This window comes from Gymnodraco acuticeps, unplaced genomic scaffold, assembly GCF_902827175.1.
Source record: "Gymnodraco acuticeps unplaced genomic scaffold, fGymAcu1.1, whole genome shotgun sequence".
Lineage (NCBI taxonomy): Eukaryota > Metazoa > Chordata > Actinopteri > Perciformes > Bathydraconidae > Gymnodraco > Gymnodraco acuticeps.
Window position 1 is genome coordinate 2,978,078 of NW_022992265.1, and position 24,199 is coordinate 3,002,276.

At 43.1% G+C, this 24,199-nt stretch overlaps 1 protein-coding gene across 2 annotated transcripts in view; it reads right to left on the reverse strand.

Annotated features, from left to right (window-relative positions):
• Positions 1–279: 279 nt before the first annotated feature.
• LOC117540445 (protocadherin-16-like) overlaps positions 280–24,199 on the reverse strand; it is a 79,066-nt gene continuing 55,146 nt past the window's right edge. For both annotated transcript variants that reach the window (XM_034207116.1, XM_034207117.1), the window contains 19 exons: positions 19,224–19,412; positions 18,272–18,503; positions 17,872–18,108; positions 16,455–17,483; positions 15,633–15,820; positions 15,445–15,541; positions 14,908–15,065; positions 12,705–13,551; positions 9,860–10,099; positions 8,911–9,036; positions 8,582–8,791; positions 7,597–8,463; positions 7,380–7,493; positions 7,084–7,295; positions 6,816–6,967; positions 5,834–5,964; positions 5,282–5,568; positions 5,018–5,159; positions 280–4,539 (listed from right to left, as the gene is read on the reverse strand). In XM_034207116.1, coding sequence (XP_034063007.1) covers positions 1,958–4,539; positions 5,018–5,159; positions 5,282–5,568; positions 5,834–5,964; positions 6,816–6,967; positions 7,084–7,295; positions 7,380–7,493; positions 7,597–8,463; positions 8,582–8,791; positions 8,911–9,036; positions 9,860–10,099; positions 12,705–13,551; positions 14,908–15,065; positions 15,445–15,541; positions 15,633–15,820; positions 16,455–17,483; positions 17,872–18,108; positions 18,272–18,503; positions 19,224–19,412 — 8,040 coding nt within the window. In that variant the 3' untranslated portion in view covers positions 280–1,957. The remainder of the gene's footprint in view (positions 4,540–5,017; positions 5,160–5,281; positions 5,569–5,833; positions 5,965–6,815; positions 6,968–7,083; positions 7,296–7,379; positions 7,494–7,596; positions 8,464–8,581; positions 8,792–8,910; positions 9,037–9,859; positions 10,100–12,704; positions 13,552–14,907; positions 15,066–15,444; positions 15,542–15,632; positions 15,821–16,454; positions 17,484–17,871; positions 18,109–18,271; positions 18,504–19,223; positions 19,413–24,199) is intronic.

The following is a 24,199-nucleotide window of genomic DNA, read 5'->3' on the forward strand; positions in this document are numbered from 1 at the left end:
TAGATTAAGTTAAGGACACCAGAAAATACTGTTGAGACTAAATCAACTAAATATCAGAGTAACACTTCTTATAAATGCTCAGGGTAGAACACTTGTAATGCATGTTTATAGGACATATTGAGTTTAATTATTGGTTATCTTTGGGATTTTCTGGGAAAAATTGTAGAGCTCTGAATATAATAATATGCAATAACTGAACCTAATAACTATTATTATATGACTCATTTTCATAAATTAAATAAATATGAGAACATGTCTGAGACAGTGAAAGGGACGACGGTGAGTTGACATAAGTACTTTAATCAGGCACTTTTAGAAGAATTTCTCTTCTCTGGCACCATAATACGCACAGTTTGGACAAATATGAAACACAAGTGGTCGGGTAACACTGTTTTATACAAAACAAAACAAACAACAAGGTACCTTTCAATCAATTAGGTAGTGTTCATGTATATTTGGCCATGGTCAAAACAGCATCCTTGTAAATAATTTACTAAGCATCACAGTCTACCTATACAATGAATCAAGAAATACTGAATAATGTTAGTGGTGCTTAAAATAATGTTAGCAAGGGTCTTAAACTGGGGATTAGGCAAACAAAATGCTGTTATAATGATAAGTAGGGAGGAATCCACATTTAGGGTACTGAGGGCACTATGTCGTTTTAAGGGTAATTTACACATTCTTTTACGAAGGCGGCCAACAAACACAATTATGATCATGAATGTATTCATGGCGTAGGCATCTGCGTGAAAAATAGTGTCTGAAAATATACATGACATACATTTCTCATCATTAACTAGGAAACATTCTCTGGTGGGGTTTTAACATTCATCAAAAATGTTCTTTTCATTCATTTTCATCATATTTAAGTTTGACTTTCAATCCATATTGTATTATTTATTTAAAGCGCTACTGAAAAGATGGGACAAATGTGGTCCAAAAAAAGGGGACCAAAATAAGAATACCTGCCACAAATGTAAAGATAATACTTATTTACAGTTTAAGTATTGTTTCTTTAATGTTTTACTGAGGGACATTGGATGAGTAGACACATGACACACCGGCTTACATTCTCTGTAATGATATGGCTGCTTACATTTACCCCATAGCTGCTCAATGATCTCCCACACATGGTTTATCTACAATGCAAAATTAAGGCAGTAAAGCTCACTGTGAGAAATTAAAGCAATGGAATCTGAAGGATGTGATCATTGGATGTCAAGTTTAATTTTCCATTGCAGGAAATGAAGGAACGTGCATCGAGAACTAAGACACCTTTTTTTAAGCATTTCACATTCATGATTACCTTTTGATGTGACATCAAACACTGGATTCGCGGAAAATCTGAACACACAATAGTCTATTCTGACTGATGTTTCATTTGTTCAAGCAATGATGTCTCTTCCTCCATAAATATTTACATCTGTTACACAAATCCCAATTCATAAAGCATCGATGAAGAGCTTCATTTAAAACCACAAGGATAAGAACGTCAAGAGATAAAACCAACTTACAGTACAAACAAGTATACAGTACAAACTACAAATATACAAATATAGAAATATATTCTGAGGTTTTAGCAACCTTGACAGTTTAATGCCATTCCTTGTCAGAACAAAATGTAAATATAAAAATATAGACAATGCTTTTGTACAAAATATTGACATCATGTATGAATCTCCATTAGAATGTGCAAATTAAGACTGATCAACAGAAGAATGAGGAGTTTCGTTCACACAACCACACAAAAAGGCATAGTCCATTTTGGCCTGTAATCATGTAGTTCAGTTTTTTTTTCAGTAAGCACCACAACTTCATTTGGATGTCTTAGTGTGACCTTGTGTACTCTTGAGAATAGCATTAACATGGTTCAGGTTAGCAGCCCCTGTGGTCAAACATAAGGACAGTCTGGGACAGCAATGACATTTCATTCACCCTGAATTGTCTTTTCATTTTAAATCCTCAGCTCTGCCTCCTCGATATGCTCTAAATGGTGTTCCGTTGTGCTGATCATTGATGCGGAGGGGCCCTGTGAGACATTGAAGGGTGTGATTGCAGGGGAGCGGGCTGCCAGCGGGGACAGAGAGGGGGAGAAACTTGGAGACATGGCGACTGAGGAGATGGACCCCTCTGCGCTGAGGGGAGATCTTCGGAAAGAAGCCAAGTTGGGAAACGTCCTCCCTACAACAGGTTTGGGGGGTACAGTTTTGGCCCCGGGGTGGGCCACAGAGGTTATGAGAGGCGGGGGGTCAATTCTTGACTCTGGTTTTGCTTTGTGGTGAAATGACCTGCGAGGATTTGGAGGAGCCGACTCATCTTTTAACCGTGCTATCTCAGTAAAAACGTTCGCTAAAGGTTGGAACTGGGGGCACCAGTTCAGCAGGTAGTCCCAGTTATAGCTCCCCCTCAGCTCCTCGTCGCTGGCCACGATGGCGGTCAGCGAGCCGTCCACAGGAGGCTTCCCATCCTCTGGGAAAGTGTAATCTTTAGGATGGGAGATGTTGAGTCCCCTTCCCACACCTACATACCCACCCCCCTCATCCCTGTAGACTGGCACTTGGCCAGCTAACAGAGTGCCATTCAGACTGCCTAGTTTCTTCCCCTTGAACCAATCTATGGACGGCTCACACGACACGTCTGACAGCTGGTCTGCATCCTGTTGGATTCCAGAGTCGGGACCCCGGGCAGAGATGCGTTCCTGCATGGAGGATGATATACTTGACACTCGAGGGTATTCATTTATCATTCGGATCTCATCATCCTCAGCTGCCTCTGCAGAGCCACGCCCACTGGAGTGAGAGGGATCCAGTGATCCTCCACGAGTGTACGGACCCCCACTGCTGCCACTCTGATCCGGTGTGTATGCAGGAAGGGTCTGATGGTAAATCATTTCATTTGCTGCTATCTTTGTTTCCTCAAACTTGTGCATCATGGTTCCCGGTGCAGGTCTTTCATGCGCTTTTTGATCCTTCTTCTTACGTCGCAATTTAACAAAAAAGAGCACCACAGCAATTATTATTAGTATGACTATGGTCCCAAGTGAAACTGCAATGACGCTGATAAGCAGCATATTCATGTCAGTGGTGAGGCCGAATGATGTATGGGTCACATCTACAGTAACTTTGGCCACTGCTACGCGGGATGACTCCAGAGGGCTGTGAGCCATCACATCCAGTGTCACTAGACGCACCTCTCTTTTGGAGCGACTCCTATGTGTACTGTAGCTGTCCATCTTTAGGGAAACTGCTCCTGTGGATTTATTGACTTCAAAAAAAGGCGAACTGTCTTCCAATGAGTAAAGAACAATGCCATCTATGCCTCCGTCCTCATCTCTGGCTTGCACTTTGCCAATGATTTGACCTTTCTTGGCTCCCTCAGGCACTTCAAATGAGAACTCTGAGGAGGTGAAAACAGGATCATATTCATCCTCCCCTGTAACATAAACCTGCACTGTTACAGTAGCAGAATAGTTGCCAGCATCCATGGCAACAGCCACAAAATGGAAGGAGTTTACCTTCTCAAAGTCAAAAGTAGAGCGAGTCCGTACTTCTCCCGATGTTTGGTTCATGAGGAAGGCCTCTTTTCCCTCTTTTGAGTTATCGAGCATGTAGTACCTCAACTGTCCAAAACCCCCCCTGTCATGGTCGATAGCGTGCAGCATGGTGACTAAGGCATTCTGGGGTTTGTTTTCCCTGATGCTGGCGGTAATTGTTTTGAGGGGAAAGAAGGGCCGGTTATCGTTAATGTCCTTCACCTCAATACTAACTGGGGCCAAAGCGTAGTGCCCTTGACTGTCACTGGCCTGCACAACAATCACATAAGACCACTGTCTCTCGCTGTCCAGCTGTCTCTGCAGCCTCAAGGCTCCGGTCCACTGGTCCACCTGGAAAAGGTCTGTCTCGTCCCCTGAGCTTATGGAGTATTGCACCTCTCCATTGGGAGCAGAGTCTGGATCTGTGGCAGATAGATGCAAGATCTCTGTCCCTGCTGCTGCACCCTCACTCAGCACTACACTGTACTCCACTCGGCTGAAAGCTGGAGGGTTGTCATTGGTATCTGTCACACTGATGACGATAGGAACGCTGGAGCTGCGCTGAGGGACTCCACGGTCTGATACAACAACAGTCAGGTTATAACTTGGCACCGCTTCAAAGTCCAGCTCCTCCACCAGGATCAGGCTGCCCACTGTCTGGAAGCCGTGTCCCTCCAAGAAACGCACGCTGCTCTCAATCTGGAAGGTATTACCCGAGTTGCCACTGGCAATGGCAAAATCAAAACCACAGTTGTCCCGGGACAGGTCTCCGTCCACAGCTTCCAAGGTCAGCACAGTTGATCCAGGAAGCCCGTCTTCACTCACAGTGGCTCTGTACTCGGACTGATGGAAGATGGGGGCGTTGTCGTTGACATCAGAAACTTGGACCTCGACAGTGGCAGTGGATGAAAGCGATGGAGTGCCCTGATCACGCACCTGAATAACCACCAAGATGGAGGGATTCTTAAAATCAAACTCTGTTTTTTGGTTGACAAACAGAGTACCTGCAAGATAAAAAAAAAACACGGTCATTCAAAGAGCATTTTCATTTTAATCCTCTAGAGTTGGTCAATTAACTAATACAAAATTGTTCATTACACATAATGATTTGCTATTACAGAAAAATATATTCGTCATACAAATAAGTAAAAAAATGTGGGCAAATGCTTTTGACTGGAACATAATTTGCGGGTAATCAATCTGAGAATAGAAGACAGAAAAGATTGAAATCCTCTTTTATAGACCATTTATTTTTGATGCTATATTAAACAAAACATTTGAAGCAAATAAGATGTAACCTTCAATTACCTTATATGAACAAAAATATTAAATATTTTACAATGCCTATTGGAAATATTTCCAAACCCCACATTTGTATCCGAGAAGAGCCTTAGGGGATAACATTTGAAAAAATGTGTTTCAGGGCAGGTCTAGTTAGAAAACACGTATAAGCAATCATAATGGTGCACACAGTAACCTTACCGTTGCTTGGGTCGATGTAGAAGACGCCCCTAGTTGATGACATTACTCTGTAAGTAATTTTCCCGTTCTCCCCGGAGTCACGATCTGTGGCTGTTACTGTGATGACTGCACTGCCTGCTGGGAGGTGCTCTGATACAGTCACCTAATGAGAAACACAATGTAGAAATTACCATTACAGATGCTATTAAGAAACAATTAAAAAAACATTCTAACAGTCAATATAAGTTGGTGCAGGTGTAAAGATGTGTGTGAGGATGGCTGTACCTGATACAAGTCTTGAGTAAAGGTGGGGGTATTATCGTTCACATCATCCACCAGCACAGTGATGTTGGCCTCGCTTTGATGTTTAGAGTCAGATGAGCGGACCGTTAATGTGTACCACGTCCTTTCCTCATAATCCAGAAGGCCAGTCAGAGACACTGCTCCTCCAAAACGATGAATCCCAAACAGGCCTTGGCTGTTTGTGTCCAGGTGTAGTGTGTAGGAGAGGGCTGGCCCTGAGTCCACGTCATTCCCTGTTACTTGGGTGATAACTGAGCCAATCATCGCATCTGTATGATAATAAGGTGGGGAGGCAGGAGCAGAAGAAATGTAGCATGTAATTAAAAAACAAAATGTTTCTTTGTTAAGAAATATCCTGCTCTGGAAAAGCCATGATCAAATAGACAGGAAATGAACAGAGGAACTTGGCAATAGTTTTTTAGTAACAGGGTCAGACTTTTCTCACTGTTTCCCACTGAGTGTGATTCCGGGGAGTGTGAAGTGAGGCTTTATGATAAGATCACTGGACTAGTTTCCACTGTGAAGCTGACTTACCCTCAGGCACCCGGATCTCCCGATGCAGAGGAATCATGGGGCTGTTGTCGTTGAGGTCGATGATGATCACAGTGAGGGTGGCAGAGCCAGCCAGCCGCGGGGTTCCCCGGTCTGTTGCCGTAACAACAAGTCTGGTGCCACATAATGAATGTCAGTGTCTGAACTTTTAACTTTTATGAATGTGGTTGTATAATGTTTCACTCCCCACCAAGATCAGAATCTTTTTTTTCAGAATGAGCATAAAGCTCACTTGTTGGTGTTTTTTAGACCTAACAAATCTGAAATTCATCATCCTTTTTTTCCAATACAAAAAAAATATTGAAAAACAAAGTATGTTCAAAATCAGATTTTAAACTACAATCTGCAGGGCAAGACTTCAATAGGCTCTGATGCATGACTGTCAGCTCATTTGCATTGTATCCCAATTTTTCTCATCTCTTTCTTTAAAGGTGGGGTAGGTACGTTTCAGAAACCGGCTCGAGTGCACTAAAATGTGAAAGTACACAGCCGAAAAGAATCCGCCCCTTCCTTCAGACTTTCTTACAGAGCACCTCCTCCAACACACACACACAATGCACGCCCAATGAGGGCACGAGATACATTTGTGCGTGCACGAGATGGAAGGCTGACAGACAGGGTGGCAAAGTTACTGTATGTACTTTTTACAGTATTACGGTTCCACAGATTCCATTTTTTTTATGGATTTTTTGTCAAAGCACTTAAGATATTCATTGCTATCGGGATGTTAAGAGCATTCCATGGAATATAACAAAAAGTGTATCCGGAGCCGGTTTCTGAAACTTACCTACCAAACTTTAACTCAAATAATTTCATCAGTAGCCCTTAACAGACCATCAGTAAAAACAATATTTGAGAGGGAATGGACATAATCACAGTAACAAATATTAAACGTTGATGTGTCAAGGGCAGAGACAGGGCATGTGATGGAACAGATACACAAAAATAGGAGAGCAAAACTCACTTAGTTTGTGTCCAGATCTCTCGGTCCATTATGGCTGCGGTGGTGACGCTGCCGGTCAGTGGGTCTATCTTAAACAATCCGCTCATGGAGGATGACCTGATAGAGTATGTCACCTGACCGTTTTGACCCTGGTCCCGGTCATCTGCAGCAACCTGAGGAAACAACCGCCACATTTTAGAAATTAAAATATAGCTATATTTCTGTTTCAGTTTAACATGATCTAGTGAGCAATATTGGATTTGGAAGTCAACTATTCAGGCTACTGCACCTGAATAATGGGGAAATCGTAGCCCTGCGCCTCTCTAATGTAGGCTACATAGTTCTGGAGTTGGAAGCGGGGCAAGTTGTCATTGACGTCCTGCAGGATGAGGTTGACAGCCATGTAGGAGCTGGAGGATGCCGTCTCGGCTTTCACCACAAGGCGGAGTTTTGGGGTCTCCTCAAAGTCTAGTTGGTCAGATCTCTGCACCCATATCTCACCTAATTCACAAAAATAACAATGAGTCACCCTATAGATTTGGAAAAAATACACATTGTACAGTGGATGATCTTCTCTGCACTTACCAGTTATAGCGTTTATTCCAAAAGACTGCAGTCTGTTTCCACTGAAAATACTGTAGCTGATACCCGTTTGGGAGCCATCGGGGTACTGGGCCTGAGTCTGTGTTACTACTGTGCCTACAAGGTAAAAGAAAAACATTTGGTTAATACATTTTACTTCCACTTAATATTGCAACTATGCATTCAAATGTATCTGAAATTTAAATGTAATATATAAAACCTTTAGCAGAGTTCTCCTGCAGACTGATGTCTCGAGCCGTGCGAGAGAAGCGGATCCCCCTGTAGCTCTGCTCCCTGATATAAATAATAACCACCCCCAGGGAAGATTGAGATGGGTTGCCCTGGTCCATGGCTTGAACTATCAAAGTCCTCTGGCTCTGAGTCAGCGTCTGCAGCTTCTCCGTGGCCTGGATGTCTCCTGTCAGTGAGTTGATGGTGAAGCCCCTCACAGGGTTGGCGAAGCGATAAAACACAGAGCCATTAGCCCCAAAGTCCTTGTCCTCTGCCCTCATGGTGGCCAGCACTCTGCGGCTGTTCACGCTACTGGCAGAGATGTTCACAATAAGTGGGTCCTGAATGAAGAAGGGGGCATTGTCGTTCACATCCTGAATGTAGACGGTCACCTGAACAGTGGAGTTACGTGGGTTGGCAGGCGAGGAGTCAGTGGCAACCACCTCAAAGGAGTAAGAGGCGGTCCTCTCTCTGTCTAAGGGTGCTGCTGTGATAATGCGGCCAGTGTTTTGGTCTATCATGAACATGCTGTTAGAGCCACGGCTCAGGTAGTAAAGCACCTGGCTGTTGGGGCCCTGGTCTAGATCAATGGCTTTGACTTCCAGGACCAGTGAGCCAATGTGAACATCTTCTGAGACATCTGCTGTGTAGCTGCTGCTCTGAAACTGGGGGCTGTGATCGTTGATGTCCATAACGGTAACCTCCACGGTCGCAGTGCTGCTGAGGGAAGGGTGGCCCTGATCCTGAGCTGTGACTGTTAGCGTGTAACCAGCCCTGTTCTCCCGATCCAGAGGCCTTGAAGTGGACAACACACCTGACTGTCTGTCCAAGCGAAAGTCTCCCAATGAATCTCCAGCTGCAAAGAAAACCAATGGTTTTAAAAGGTTAAAAATTATAAAATCCTATAAAAAGGTGAACGGTTGAGTTGGTCATTTAGAATATGAGTGGTGCAACAAAACAAATTATTAGATCACCTTTAATTTTGTAAATAATTTCCCCACTATCTCCTGCATCCTGGTCAGTGGCTTTTAAGGTAAACAGAGGCAATGCCTCCAGGTTTTCAGGAACCTCAATGCTGTAGTAGAGACGTCCAAAGAAAGGGGCGTTGTCATTCTCATCAAGCACTCTGATCTTCACCGTGGCTTTGGCATGGTTGGGGGGAAGGCCTTCATCTTTTGCAAAAACTGTCACAATGTAAACACATACACATCACAGGATTAATGGCCAATTTGAAGTGATGGAAAATTACAAATGTACTTAAAATAACTCTTATATTCTCATAGTATGCATGTAAGAGGAGTACCTGTCACAGTGTAGTACTCCTGGAGCTCCCTGTCCAGAGACTTAGTGGTTGTTATGACACCTGTCACTGGGTGGATGCTGAAACCATCCTCTGAGATACTACCATATATCACCTGCCCATTGGTTCCTACAAATAAACACAAAGTATCTTTGATTTAATTTGAACATAGATATGAGAAACAAATTCTACAAGAAGCAATCAATGTGGTTTTACTTGTAAATATTTATAAGACAAAAAATGTATATAGAAAGCATTTAGATGTCTCCCTTGTTAACCACCCTCAGGTGTCTGGATGCCAGATTGAGTGCTAACAGAAAGCAGTCTGGCACCCTCACCTGTTCACTTCTCTAATTACTTTTGGAGAGAAAGTTTATAATCCTTCGGTTTTATGTGCTTCTGACTAAGTCAAAGGGAATGCACACATTTTGCACTCCTACCCCCACACTACTGAGTCCTCAATTAAAAACAACTGTTAATGTGTAATGTGAACCCATAGTGAGCACATCAAGGCTGAGAAGAATTACTGGCATTTATTCCCATTTTAACTGCTGAAGCAGCACATTGAAGAAAAAGAACACGCATATATAAACAAATGATGATTTAGGTCATTTGTTGTGAAAAGACATCTACTGTACCTGTCTTGGTTTAAAAACATTTTTAATTGTACATTTTTTTTAAATGTAGTTTACAAGTAACTATATATAATCTGAATTGTATCATATTTTAATTTGTAATTAAAACCTGTTTGACATTAAAATAAAGTGATTTAAAATAAAAAATCAATGGTTACATCTAACTTAATCTAGATGTCTAAAACATTATACTTCCAACCATCAAGTTTTAACCTAGTACTACCAAATCAGTGCTAATTGGGATTATGTTTGATTAAAAAGTAGGCCAACATGTTTAAAGCACCAGTAACTTCGTCAGGGCACATTGTGTGTCTCACCTTGGTCCAGATCAGAGGCGGACACTGTCAACACACTAGTTCCTGGTGGCTGGTTCTCGGAGATCTGAGCCTCGTACTGGCTCTCCTCAAACCAGGGCACTTCATCGTTAACATCAATCACGTGGACACACAGCAGCTGGCTGGAGGAGTGCTGGGGTATCCCATGATCCTCAGCGGTTATGGTGAGGTTAAAGACATCCTGCTCCTCACGGTCCAAAGGTTTGAAAATAGACAGAGAGCCTGTAGAGAGATGAATCAAGGCTGAAATGTGAGGAGAGATTTCCTGTGTGTGTGTGTTTGTCTGTGTGTGGGTGTACTTTTTTATAGCCTGTTTCATAGAGGCAGTTACACACGACAACTATGGTAGGAAAGCATGCTTTCAAAAGGCAATAAAACATGCCAAGTGATTTAAAAAGCTAGTGTGAAAAGTTGCCGTGTGAGGGCCACATTTAGAGCTAATCTCCTCCACACACACAGTTTAGCCTACCTGAGTGCTACCACCACCACTGCTGAAACAGCCTAACAGTCTGGCCACAGTTTACGAGATTTTCCATTGGAGAATGCCACAGCCATCGAGAATGAAGCAGTAAACACAAGCTCTAGACACGCAACAGCAAGGCCTGCGTGCTCCGTAGAAATTAGGGGCAGCCTGGCCTTTTCATTATGCTGCCCTAAGAGGGTAGCGCTTACATTGATTACATTTCAATGTAATGCTTTAAAATGAGCCACAACTGTTAAAGAAAGGGCCAGGACTGTTTTGGTTTTAACTTTCTTGCATGTTTTTCTTTGTATCTGGCAAGTGCTGAGATAACTTGCCCCTAAGACTTTAATCTGGTAGGAGTTACAGGATGGAATATGTTCACCAAATACGACTCCCCTGTGATCCTGCCATATCCCTGTTCACTGATAACACATGGGCAGGAAAAAAAACACTGGGAAAGTTTTTTGTTTTGGATGTTTTCAATTCCAACATTTTAAGCCTGTTTGAGGTTTGTGGTGCCAACACTTTGGACTGCACTGAGGGTTAACTGAGGTTGTTCAGATGACACACATTGTTCTTATCATTTATGCAAAAGTAATTTGTCAACATTTGATGTCTTAATATTGGAATGGGGCCATATTTTACTAAAAATATATTCACCATACAGTAGCACTCTTTCTTCCTTTTAAAAGTGAAAATGATGTCTTGCCTTGTAAAAATGACTGATGAGATGAGATTATGTGACTTTATGTGTTGGTAATAATATCTCAGTTGCTCTTTATGTTAGCTGTGAGTTGAAGCAATGGAGTGTGTAGAGATGGTCCCAGGTCTCTGGTCACTCACCCCAAAACGGGAGCAAACCAGGTGCCCAGAGGATTAACTCTGTCAGTATTCTAACAAATAACCAGTGTGCATGAAAACACTTCAAGATGAGCGCACATACTGGGCTGAAGCACAAGTGGCATGCATGACAGACGCTGAATGTTTCCATCCCTGATCTGCTCGAGGGGGCATCCCGGTTGGCAACATGAAGGAGAGGGCGGGGCCAACGTTGACACGTGTCTCAAAAACCACAACAAAGCCCACAGGACCAAATAGCCCAAGGTCAACGTTGACTAAGTGACAGAGTCTCACGCAAGCACCAAAACTCATATGCATATGCACACACACACACACACACACACACACACACACACACACACACACACACCCACACACACACACACACACACACACACACACACACACACACACACACACACACACACACACACACACACACACACACACACACACACACACACACACACACACACACACACACACACACACACACACACACACACACACACGTGTGTACACATAAACACACGTAACTGATCCTTCTCTAATGGTTCCCAGAAGCCCGGGCAGGAGGGTCTTTGGTCTTTCATGGGAATAGATCCACAATAACAGATGATGGGTGTGTGCTTATGCGTGCTTCTGTGTGTGTGTGTGTGTGTGTGTGTGTGTGTGTGTGTGTGTGTGTGTGTGTGTGTGTGTGTGTGTGTGTGTGTGTGTGTGTGTGTGTGTGTGTGTGTGTTTTAAATATTTGGCAGGCTGCTCTGTCTGTCTGGCCTCCAACTGAGGGAAATAAGTCATGAAAGGTGAAGCAAGATTTGAGCGGCACTGAGACGTAAGCAGAGTATTACAGGAGTTGGTGTGTGTTTATGTTGGGGGAGGTTTGGTAATTGTGGACGGGGGTTGAAAAGATGAGTACACATGCAATGCGAGGTAACATTTATAGGTATCACAAATGCTTTAAAAGTCCATGAAAAGACCCAAACACAGATGAAAAGATGAAGATTCGCTTGTCTGCTTAAATTGAAAATATTTCAACTTCAAATACAATGGATTTGCAAGACAGTAATTCTTAAGAACTGGAATTTCCAACAGGTGCTGAAAATATAAAGATAAAAGGACAAGCTGAGCATTTAGTTCAAATAAAGAAACAGGAACAAAGCGAGTGGCTCTGGTGGAAAATAGGTTAACAACTAAAAGTTCAAGATTAAAAAGCATTTCCTTCTAATACCCTGCAAATGTACTGCAGTCATATGCTGTTGGCGAGGACAACAATGTTTATTATTGGATGCTAACATGTCCTTTATATATCTAAGAGCGAAATATGCTTTCAGTGGCTAAAACATAGCACAATGAATATATAATATAATATTCTAGAAGTTGAAATGAAACTTTACTTAGTGATGTACTATCTGAATACACCTTGAAACTTGAAAATAAAAATAAATTAATGAAATCTTCACTTTCTCAGATGTATGATTTATGGACACATTATCTCCTGCAATGGAACTGGGCTGAACTTACCAGTGTTAGGGTTGAGGCTGAATGTTCCTCCGGTGTTGCCTGATTGGATGCTGTAGGACACTCTGCCATTTTCCCCTTGGTCTGCATCTCCGGCCATCACATACAGAACCACGAAGCCCACCGGCTGGTCCTCCATTACACTGACAGCTGTTGGCGATCTGAACACTGGTGGATTATCATTCTCATCTGTTACATACAACCTCGCTGTGACACTACCCCAGCGCCTCTGGCTGGCATCCTGGGCTGAATCTGTTGCCTTAACAACCAGTATTAGGTTAGTGGTGGCCTCATGGTCCAACACCTGACCCAAGGAGAGAACCCCAGTGTCAGAGTCAAGGTACAGTAGACCAGGGGTGTTTGGCCACTGGTGGAGAATGGAGTACTTCAGCTCGCTGTTGGGCCCGCTGCCATCTTTATCCGTGGCCTGAAAAGTATAAACAGAAGAGCCAGGGTCCATGTTCTCGGAGATAACGATGGTAATGGGATCCTCGGGGAAATGGGGGGCGTGGTCATTGCTGTCCTCAACTTCAATGTCCAGGTGGACCAGGGTGCTGCTAGGGTTGGCCTCAGAGAGGTCATCCACCTCGATCTGCAGAGTGTAGCGGGCGTCTCGTTCATAGTCGAGAGGACGAGCCAGGTACACGTCTCCATTTAAACGATCTACGACAAAGGTCCCATCTCGGTCTGTACCCCCCACCAATGTGTAGGTCAGCTCCCCTACCTCTGGGGCTTCACTTTCACGAATACGGACTGAGCCAATAACTGATCCAGGTTGAGCCTCCTCCACAGAGTTGAAGGACATGGAGAATGAATTGGTCTTAGTAGTAGGTCTGTTAGTGCTGAGAACCTGCAATAACAAAGAACACTGTTTGAGTATCTGAAGAAAAATCAATACAACAGTGGATCTCATGCTCTATGTATGTTGCTAGTGGCACTTCAAGTTAAAACAATTTTTTTAACTCAATGTTTTTAATGGATTTTGGGAAAAGCAAAAACAGATTTTGCTCAGTTGAATCGTTTTTACTGCATCTGATGACTGGGAACCAATGAGAACGGTTACAAGAGGTTTTGTTGGCTTGAGTAACGCGCTCGCGAACCTTAATCACACTTAATCTGATAATCATGTCGCTGCCAGGAAAAATATGACACAATCAGGGGAGGAAATAGCGAGACAGATTTAATTTGGCAATTGGACATGTACTGTATACTGTATAGCTTTATATTTTTCTTTGATGAGCAGTTCAAGTGTCTTCAAAGACTATGACATTATTAACTTCTCCCTTTTGTGTAAAACACATGACACACTGTTTTACTAAAACATAAGCAGCTGTGAAGGGGTATTAAGAAGGAGTGGCTGTGCTGATCAAATGTGCAGCAGCATTACTGACAGTGTTTTGTAAACCGAAGGAGTGATCTAGATACTAAGCATCCTCCAGAAGAGTTTCCACTGTAAGTAGGCACTCAAAAAAATATCCTGAGATTGTTTTGAAGCCTTTCACGACAAGCTGTAAATTGGTTCCACATTAAATGGAAAAGGAGTGTTCCAGAAATACATTTGTATAGTCCCCTCCTATCATTTATGGATTTAGAAAATCAGCTTGAAAGATGATTAAAGCAAATGCAGAGATGCGTCAGTGGGCAAGGACAACACTGCACTGTTTAATCCAATTCATTTATAATTATGACTTCCATTTTATTTTTTTTGTTAAGGAGGAAAACTGAACTGTTTATGGCAACTCTATTTTCCTGGAACCTATATGTCTATGTTCCTCCCAGGGTCCTTCCATTGTGTCCATTTTCTGTTCTATATTAAATATTAACTTAATTACCTTCAATACTATGTTTTACGGGGGTGTACAGCCCTGCAGCTCATTACAAAAGGGGCTACTGTATTAAAAAAGTGTTGAAGTCATTGAGTATGACCTTGATCATAGCAGTCTACAGCTGGCCCTCATCACAAGCCAGCTGGGAGTATTTGATTCAGACCCACTTTTCCATTTCAGATAGAAATTTCCCTTTTGAAAAGTCACAGGGGAAGAAATGGGAGGGGATGGGAGGGACGCTTGTCAGAAGTGAGGTTGATACGTCTGCAGCTGGTGAGGGGCCCAGAGACACGGATCCTGAGCCCCAAGTCTATTCTTTGATATTAAATAGGTGAGTAGTGAGGGTGTTTGTGCTGGCCAGGCTCCAGCTAAAGTCTGACCTGAATGATGAGGGAGCAGGGGGTGCTGCGAGGGGGCAGTCCTCTGTCAGTAGCGGTCACCGTCAGAGAGTACTCAGCCCGCTCCGAGTGGCTCAGAGGGGAGGATGAACGCAACTCCCCAGAGTTTGGGTTCAAAGAGAAACACTCAGCTCTGGGACCTGGGAGAGAAATGGAGTCCAAACTTAAACCGGAGACAATGTCCGCGGGGGAGTAAAACACACATTTGTAAGCATAAAGCCACAGTTACAATGTGATTTACACTAACACAAAGAAAAACACACTAAAATAAAGAAAAATAAATATATATATTTTTAAAAACCTATACAAATAATAGCTTAAAATGAATAAACAACTAATCAGAATCTAATATGCTAATACCCTGGCCATGGGGGACCGATGGGCATCAAAGGTGTCCTGATATGGATCATTCTCTTTCTACATTATCAGGACATCTTTTCTTTTCCCAAACATGTAGTGCATTCATATATATGATTTTGCACAGATGAGTACTCTCTTTATTTCTTGCAGGTACTGTACCTGACAATGAGTAGAATATGGTTCCGTTCTCTCCTTCATCTGGGTCTCTGGCCTGCAGCGAGCCGAGAAATACCCCAGAGGACTGACCTTCTGCAACCTATGAGTTAAAAATTAGAATACATTTCATTAAAGACCATAACACAATATTTGTTCTGCCTGTCTGTGTTTCTGTTCTTGTGTGCCATCACCTGTATGATGAGACTTTTTCCTGACTGGCTGTGGGGGAAAGCAGGGCTGTTATCATTGTCATCAAGTACAGTGATAAAGGCTGTGCCTGTGGCGCTGCGAGAGGGCGAACCACCGTCTTGAACCACCACCACCAGCTGGTAGCTAGACTGCTGCTCTCTGTCCAGAGTAGTCCTTGTACTGATCTCACCTGGGGAGAGAAGGACTTGGATGAGAGGGGTTTTATGCTGAGGCACACATTCAGAGCACTGGAGTTATGATGAAAGCTTTCAGAGCAGCACACTTTGATCAGAGACACACAAGTAATATACATGCACAGTGCTGAGCGCACACAGATATAAATATTTCTGAAGGATGGCAGATGCTGTAGACTCGTAAATCAGCCAGAAACTAATCTCAAATCAGAGTCTGAGTCTCCACCCACAGACTAACAGGCTCAGCAGACCAATTAGAGCCCAACACGACGCTTTGTGCTGCTGTCACCATCATTTTACTAATTTATGACAGTGGAGAAGAGACAGCTATAGTCCTTCATCTTCTAGAGATTACTTGGTAAATTGACTAAACATTGATTAAATAATTCAATGGAATTCTGTGTATAAATACATACAATTATATCATCAGCTGCTTTGTCAACAGCAGTTGTATTAAAGCATGACATAGCTCTGTTTTAGAGGCATCTCTCTCTTGAACATCTCCAAACACATCTTTACATAAAGTATGACGTTTATGGGTTTTACGCACAGGTTTTTTTCTTGCAATCTTCATTCTAACACACAATCTGAGAGACCAGCAGTTAAAGCTGTTGTGATGAATATTATTACCTGTGTTGGAGTTTATCTGAAAGTAGCGATCAGGGTGCAGAAAGCGGTAGCTGAGGCGTCCGTTGGGGCCACTGTCTCTATCTGAGGCCGTGACGTGACCAAAGCCTGATCCTGCTGGCAGGTTCTCTCTCACAGCCATGAAGACCCTCTCCTGTGTGAGCCGAGGAGAGTTGTCATTCTCATCAGTCACTGCTATCCGCACTGTGGCACTACCGGTCTTCTTCAACTGTCCTTGACCTTGGCTGGCCAGCACCGTTAGAAGATAAATGTCCTTGACTTCTCTGTCTAGGGCGCTTTTCACAAACAGCCAGCCACTGTCTGCAGCGATGCCAAACCCGGCAGCATCTCCATCTGGACGCAGGTGATATGCCAGGGGACTGAAGTGACCTGAGCCAGGGGTTTCTCTGTTCAGAGCCCTGACCTGCAGGAAGCGTGTGTTTAAGGGAGTCCCTTCTTTGAGCTCTACACGGTAGGTGAGGGTATCAAACACAGGTCCCTGGTCATTCTCTGCCTGGACATGAACCACAAGCATGAAGGTGGCGCTAAGCTGGGGTACTCCACTATCCTTGGCAATCACCTGGAGGTCATAACGAGGAGTACTCTCATAGTTTAGGCTCCCTACCAATCGGATCTCTCCACTGCTGCGCTCTATGCTGAAGGTCCTCTGGATTCCATTTGGAGAGTTAAGATCGAAGGTGAGTTGTCCATTGACTCCAGAGTCTCTGTCCTCAGCCTGGACCCGATACATCACTGTGCCCATTTCCGTATGCCCTGGCAGCAGCAGAGATTCAGAGGACGAGGGCAGAAACACAGGCGGGTTATCGTTGATGTCAGCGATGGTAATGTGGACACGGGTCTGGCCAAAGGCAGGGGGGCTGCCACTACGGGCCTGCACCTCCAAATCCAGAGATGACTGGGCTTCATGATCCAAGGATAGACTGGTCCTTAAGGCCCCCGTGTCAGGATCCACTGTAAAGTAGCCTGCAGGGTCCCCAGAGCTGATGGTATAGGAGATATCCCTAGAGGTGCCTAGGAAGGGAGAACGATGACAAAAACCAGAAACATGTCACCATGGCCCTGGAGATTGAGCTAAAAGCACTGAAGTAACAGTATACCCCAACGTTGTAATTTTTCAACAGAGCTCAGAAAAAAAACTCAGAAAGTGAATACATAAACAAAGTTGTGAAATGTATTTTTTGATTGATGAGATAGGTGTGTATAGTGGCCAAGTGCCTATATGTAAAAGTGCAGGGAGCAGAAAATAAACTGATTAGAGCACAGTCTAGTGTTGCTGATACATTTATACTTTTCAATATGGGTTGTCAGGCTTCTGGGGTTCCTGAGTGAGTGAGCAAACAAACTGATTTGACTGACTTGAGTGATTAATAAAGAACAAGAATGTGCTTGTAGACTCTACCTGTCTTACTGCTGGCCTGGACAAAGCCGACGACCGTCCCCCGTAAGACGTCCTCGGATACAGTAAAATAGTACTGAGTCTGTTCGAACACAGGTGGAGCCACCAGCCCCGCCACTACACTAATGTTGACTCTGGCATTGACTCTGGCAACCAGACCACCACCATCCTGAGCAGAGATCACCATGGGAATGACAGAGTTGGTCTTTCCATAGACTGACCGAGACAGGGAGATCACACCTACAAAAATAAGACCGTCGACAATGTGGAAACAGGCTTCTCTTTACATTACATAACATTATAAACCATGCAAAACAATACCAATAATAATACATCTATTTTAATATTGTATATTTTGAAAATAGAGTATACAGGAAGGAACTGGGAAATGAATTGTGCCCACCTGTGTCTTTGTTAAGAGTAAAGTAAGGGGAGGCCCCTCCAGGTACTGTCTTGTATGTAATTTTTCCATTTTCGCCTGAGTCAGGGTCATAAGCCGTCACTCTGACAACAGATGTCCCAGGGGCGCTCTGTGTGCTCAGGCTGACAGCGTAGCTGACTGGGTAGAAGGCAGGTCTGTTATCATTAATGTCCACCAGATCTACCTTCACGTAGGTTACTGAGCTCAGTCCACCCTGCAGAGGAAACAAAAAGCTCCTTTGTAAAACCTTGACATATATTAAATCATGAGCAGAAAAAAACACACCTGAAAGCAGGATTTAGGCCACATTAATGGTGCAAGTAGACCGCATTACTTGTGAAAGTCAGTAAAAGTGAAAACCAGCAGTAAACCCTGTTAAAATGTGGACGTATAGCCGTAGCCTCTAAAATATAGTCCCAGCTGGTTTGTGCAGGGATACACATTGATAGTTTCCCTCGGGAAAGAGCAATATGTCATGACCCGTGAAGGGTGAGAGGGCCCGCTGCAACCGTACAATCTGTTTCATAGGCTTTTGATTTGCAGAAAATACAGTGCAGGCTTTTGATTTGGACCAGGTGGCAAAAAGGAGGGAGGCGGGAGTCCAACTTGTTAAAATATTACTGCCTGACAGTTGAGGCATTTCTCCATCTGATTGCTTTAACATGACCGTAGTAATTTTCTTTCATTTTAAACCTTTTATTTGCTAAGTATTATTTGGCAGAAGGAGAACAGGATATATTATTTTTTAGGAAGTCTGCCATGGAAAGCCATTCAAGATTTGTTTTTTGCTTGGCTACTCAAAAGTTTTATTTTTCTGCACAGTTGGCCATGTCTCTGCTCTCCTGTCTGACTGAGAAGCATTGCAGCTGTGTTTATAGGATTACTTCGTGGCTCAATGGATTCATATTAAGCATGATTTAAAAAAAAAGCTCACCCCATCCACTGCAGTAACAGCAAAGTCGTAGCTGGCCGGCCCTTGATCTCTGTCGAGTGCAGCACTAGTGCAGATCTGGCCAGTCTCCTTGCCAATGGTGAACTGAGAGGGAGCGGCGTTGTTCATGCCGGAGCCAAGGGAGTAGGTGATGGAGCCAAAAGAGCCGCCGTCTGCATCGGTCGCCGTCACCTACAGAGAAGAAAACATGCTATTGGTTAAACATTTCAAAATTGTGCATTAACATTAAATGCATTAAGTTGTAAGATAAATATCCTACAGGATAAACTCAGCAGTTTCCGTACTCATTAATAATACTACCCTAAAGCTGCCGCAGATCAGATATAAATACTATTAGAGGGATGTAAGAGTGGTGGCAATCTACAAACTGAAACAAGAGCCCCATACCAGGTGCCTTTTGAAAGCATCTTTGGATCTAGTCTTTGTTGTTTATCTGAGCCTGAGCGTGAGCCAAACATGCTCTTTGGCAGAAAGGGGCTCTGTGGGAATGAAGGAGGATGACTTCTGCAGGCTCTGGGATGGCTGCCAGCAGGAAAACTGCCTGCTTCGGGAGTGGCGTCTGTCTGCAGAGGGCAGTGACAGGGACGGCTGGGCAACATTGGAGTACCGCACAGTATGCTTCAGTGCCTCACATTTTACCCTAATGTAATGTCCCACTTGCGGTCTGGTTTTAATAATGCCGCACAACTACAGAGGGCTGGAACCGGTGGAGCTATTAAAGCAGCTCACAAGCCATCAGCCGGGGAGCCGACTCACTTACAGGATCTCCCAAGACAGCGCAAAGCAAATAGACCAATCAGATCGTGTCCCTAGGGACCAGAAGTGTAATTGTTTGCAAGTGTTGGCTCTGGATGGCAGTTTGCAGGATACTAAAGGAGGGTTAAACCTCACAAGTTGATTAGAATTTTCTTTTCTTCCATCATTTATAAATAGATCTTTCTAAGGAAACAATAATTGGAAGAAGAAAGCTAAATTCATGTGGAGGGGCTCCAACACTCAGTGGCGGGGGGTCTTCTCTGCATAAAAAGGAGTATTCGTCAGGAACATTGCCAAGAAAAATAAGGCAAACCATGCTAATCATCAAAAGCTGAGATGTTTTTAAAATGGCATTGAGTGTGAGTAGATGGAAATCATTCATTCAAGGCGATGAAGGTTTGGCAGCCGTAATTCAGGCTCCATCTCTTTCCTGAGCAGATGGCAGACGGGGGACTCACAGAGCATGCCTCACACTCTGACTGAAACTCCTAACAGAGGGCGAGTAGTGTGTGAGGGAGTTGTAAAGCTGGCAGAGACGCAAGCCAAAGAGAAGAATAATAAACCACATGAGGAAAGGGGAAACCAAGAGCAATACAAGAAAGCTACTCCATCTTGTAGCGCACATAGGCTGCAGCTTACTGTAATATTTTATCATTTTGCAGGGGGACAAGTTATTTATAACAATCCCACAGCTCTATACTGTATGCTTGTTTTCTTCACAGTTGTGTGATGAGGGTCAGCTGGAACATTGTAGTAATACCATGGGTCTTACAAAAAAACCGTTCAAAATCCAGCAGATATGCTACAAACATTTCCAAACAGGACTGTAGGAAAATATGTCCCCCCTTGTGACTGGCTCATTCGTGGCAGGCAATGAATGTACGAGGTATTTCAGCAGAATCCAAGTAGCTTTCGAATTTAGCCCAAAACTTTTTTTTACAAAGTACAACCACATACAGTTCATAAAAAAATCACATGTAAAAAGCCCACATTTATATTTATGATACCAAAAAGAAAGAAAGAGAAAAAAGAAAATGAAAAATACTTTTTGTGGGGTGAGAGATGGAGCTCTTTTCACTCTATGAAACTATAATGATACACAGGAGAATGAACTAGTGTGTTTAAACTTAACACACAGTTGAAATGAGGGTTCTCAGTCAGTTTTAAAAGTTAAAACTTGAGCAAGGTCCAGTGGCACAGTGTGGGCCGCCGAGATACTGAGCTTTCTGTTAAAAACAAATTCAGAAGGGAGGATTGAGTGATGGGTATGCCATGAAATTAATTAGCATGAGGAGGATCTGGAGCTTTGATAATTACCCTTCTCCCAGCGCTCCAGTACTGCGCAAAGTGGTGAGGATATATGGTTTAAAAACCTGAGAGTAATACAGTATGTTCCTTGAGTTAAGTGTATGGCTTTTTGTGGGGGAACAGGGGAATATAAATAACCACACAATCACATTTGCATACATTCTAACCACTGTAAGTAAATGCCTGAAGCAAATTAGTCTATTTTGAAATCTGCAGAGATTGCAATTTCAGTTCCACTCTTATTTCTAAGTTAATAGCAGCATATCAGTGTCATCTTGCTGGAACACAGAGACTTGTATGTCTGGGAGTTTATAATTATTCAGCCACACATATAAAATGACATATGAGGTCATATGCAAATGAAAAACTGAGCAGGACAATTAGCCAAACCTCAAACCATGAACCTTGAGAGACGGAGATAACCTTAACAACATACAGCCTCTGGCGTCACATAAAATAATAAATCACAAGGATAACTACCTTCTCTACGTCTAGTGTACTTTAAGGAAAAGGAAATATTCATAACCAAGAAAGTTATTTGAGATGTAGTAGGAATTCTCCTCCCTGCAGCAGAGATAATAATAACTCTCACAACTTTGGACCAACCACGGATACACAGGGCCTCTCTTTCTGTTTCCCACTGACTTTTCACTCTTTCTAGGTATTACGCAAAGTCTCTATTTCTATTGGATTAAAAGTTCAAAAGCAGGAGTAATCTTAGATCATCAGAAGCAGCCAGCAGTATTCTCCCTACACTCTGTGTGTGTGAGTGAGGCATGATGGGAGCTGTCTTATCAGCAGGGGAAAGGCAACGTTTGGCCGAGTCCTTAGTAAAACAAGCTGGGGGAATCCAAAGATAACTGGGGTACTTGTGGTTCTCCCATCAGATTCCAGGAGCCTTCCAGAGGAGACTGTCCAATCAAGAGAACAGGATTTGCAGGAGAAAACATGCCTTTGAATGTTTATGTATAATATGTTCATATGGAATAATGATCCTGAGGCTTTTGGATGCTTCACCGTGTTCTGGCCCATGTCCTTGCTTCCTGGTCTGAGAGAGAGCCAGGCCTGCAGAAAAACAAGCCCGGGGTTTGGGTGCATTCTATTTTTAGAGTTGAATGTCCCCAAACTATTAGAATGATGTGGCTTTTTAGTTATTTTACTTTGGTGGATATTACCAGACGTATCTCAGCGTGACCTTATTTTCCCAAACCCACTGCTCCTCTATCCATCTTTATTCTGCAGCCATGTAAAAAAGCTCCACGGTGGAAAGAGCTTGAGTAAGAACCTGTGAGTAAATGAATGATGTAGAGCCGAAACCATTGAAGCCAACAAGGGGTGAAATGAAGGGGATGTAGTTTTTAATCATGCTTCCCGTATTTTAGAGTGCCCAGTCAAACAAATCTGTCTCACGTAGTCCTTAGTGAAACCAGCCAATCACGACTGCACCTCTGCCAATCCAAATAGGCCACAAATGACGGAGTGTGCATGTAATGTTTGCCAACTGGGAAATTATCGCACACATCAGTCAAACTCTGCTTGCACGCATTTGTTGAGTGTACCTTAGATGCATAAGCAAAGACACCGGTGTACAAACACTGGGGATAAAATCAATGCTCATTACAAGCTTGTGATGCCTAAAGAGCAAGTGAGCGAGACCATTTTCATTCTGCACTCTGATTATACCAAGATCTTCTTTGTATTCACTCGGAGCTCTTTTTAAACAAACTAAGCCCAGATAAGTATGCAGCAGTGGCTACCGTGACTCTAGGCCAGTGGTTCTTTTTCTGTCAGGCGACAGAGACATTTTTGGAGAAAAAAAAAAAAGTCGGGCCCCCCCCAACACAAATAGTCACGTAATGGGCCAAGTTAACATTTATATGAACGTGAGCATTCCAAAAAAAAGAAATCCAAAAATCACTTTGCTAGAACAGTGATAATAAAACAATGCTCCATAAGTCTGTGTGCTCAAACAAATAAATACATAATACAATTGTGCAATCCCTTTGCTAGAACAATAACTTATAATACTTTGCAATCTGTGCAAAAAAATAAAAGGAAAGAAAATGCTGATATTTGGCAAAAAAGTGTGTCTTGGTCTTATCACAGCATTAGTGGCTGCAATGAGCCTGTGTTGCACTGCACATTTCTTCAAAACGGGGTTGCAGGCTCAGTGGCGACGCCAGAGATTTTCTTTTGGGGGTGCTGTGAGGTAGCTTGACGTTTCATAGAGGGTCCTCAAACATGTAGGGTTTCCTATTAATGTACCGGTCGCTACAGTTGAATTTTCTACTGCAACACTCCCCACGCACATACACAGTGTATCCGCGACTGTTACAATGAAGGCTCAATAATCAGCTCACGGCATATAGGTGTACGCAGGGGTAAAATGCTATTTTTATAAGTAGGGAGTGGACCCAACATCCTCTAGGGGTTTTTTTTTTTTAAATATTGAAGTTAAATGCATTAATCTGGTGCACTTTGAGAGCAAAATGAAGAGATCTATGGATACATCACTCAACACCCATATGAAACAGAACTGTAAACAGATTTACTTTTTCTTTATGGATATTTTACAAATCACTCCCCTTTTAAACTGTATTCTTGTTTTACTGCCATATTTCATAACTGTTTTTCATTTATTCTCTTATTTTTTATTCTCTTTTATTTTGTCGGGCCAGTCCCCAACTCCGGGGACTTCCGGCCGGGGACTTTGGGCGGCAGTATACGCCGTGAAGTGGTTTGCGGCCTGCCAGTAAACCCAAAGCAGAAGAAGAAAAAGTGACGTCAGTGGCTTCATTTGCCTATTCCTCCCCCAGGGACTTATTCTGAACGTGATCTGTACTTAGTTCATGAGAACTAAAGAGTTCTCATGAACTAAGTTCTGATGAACCTTT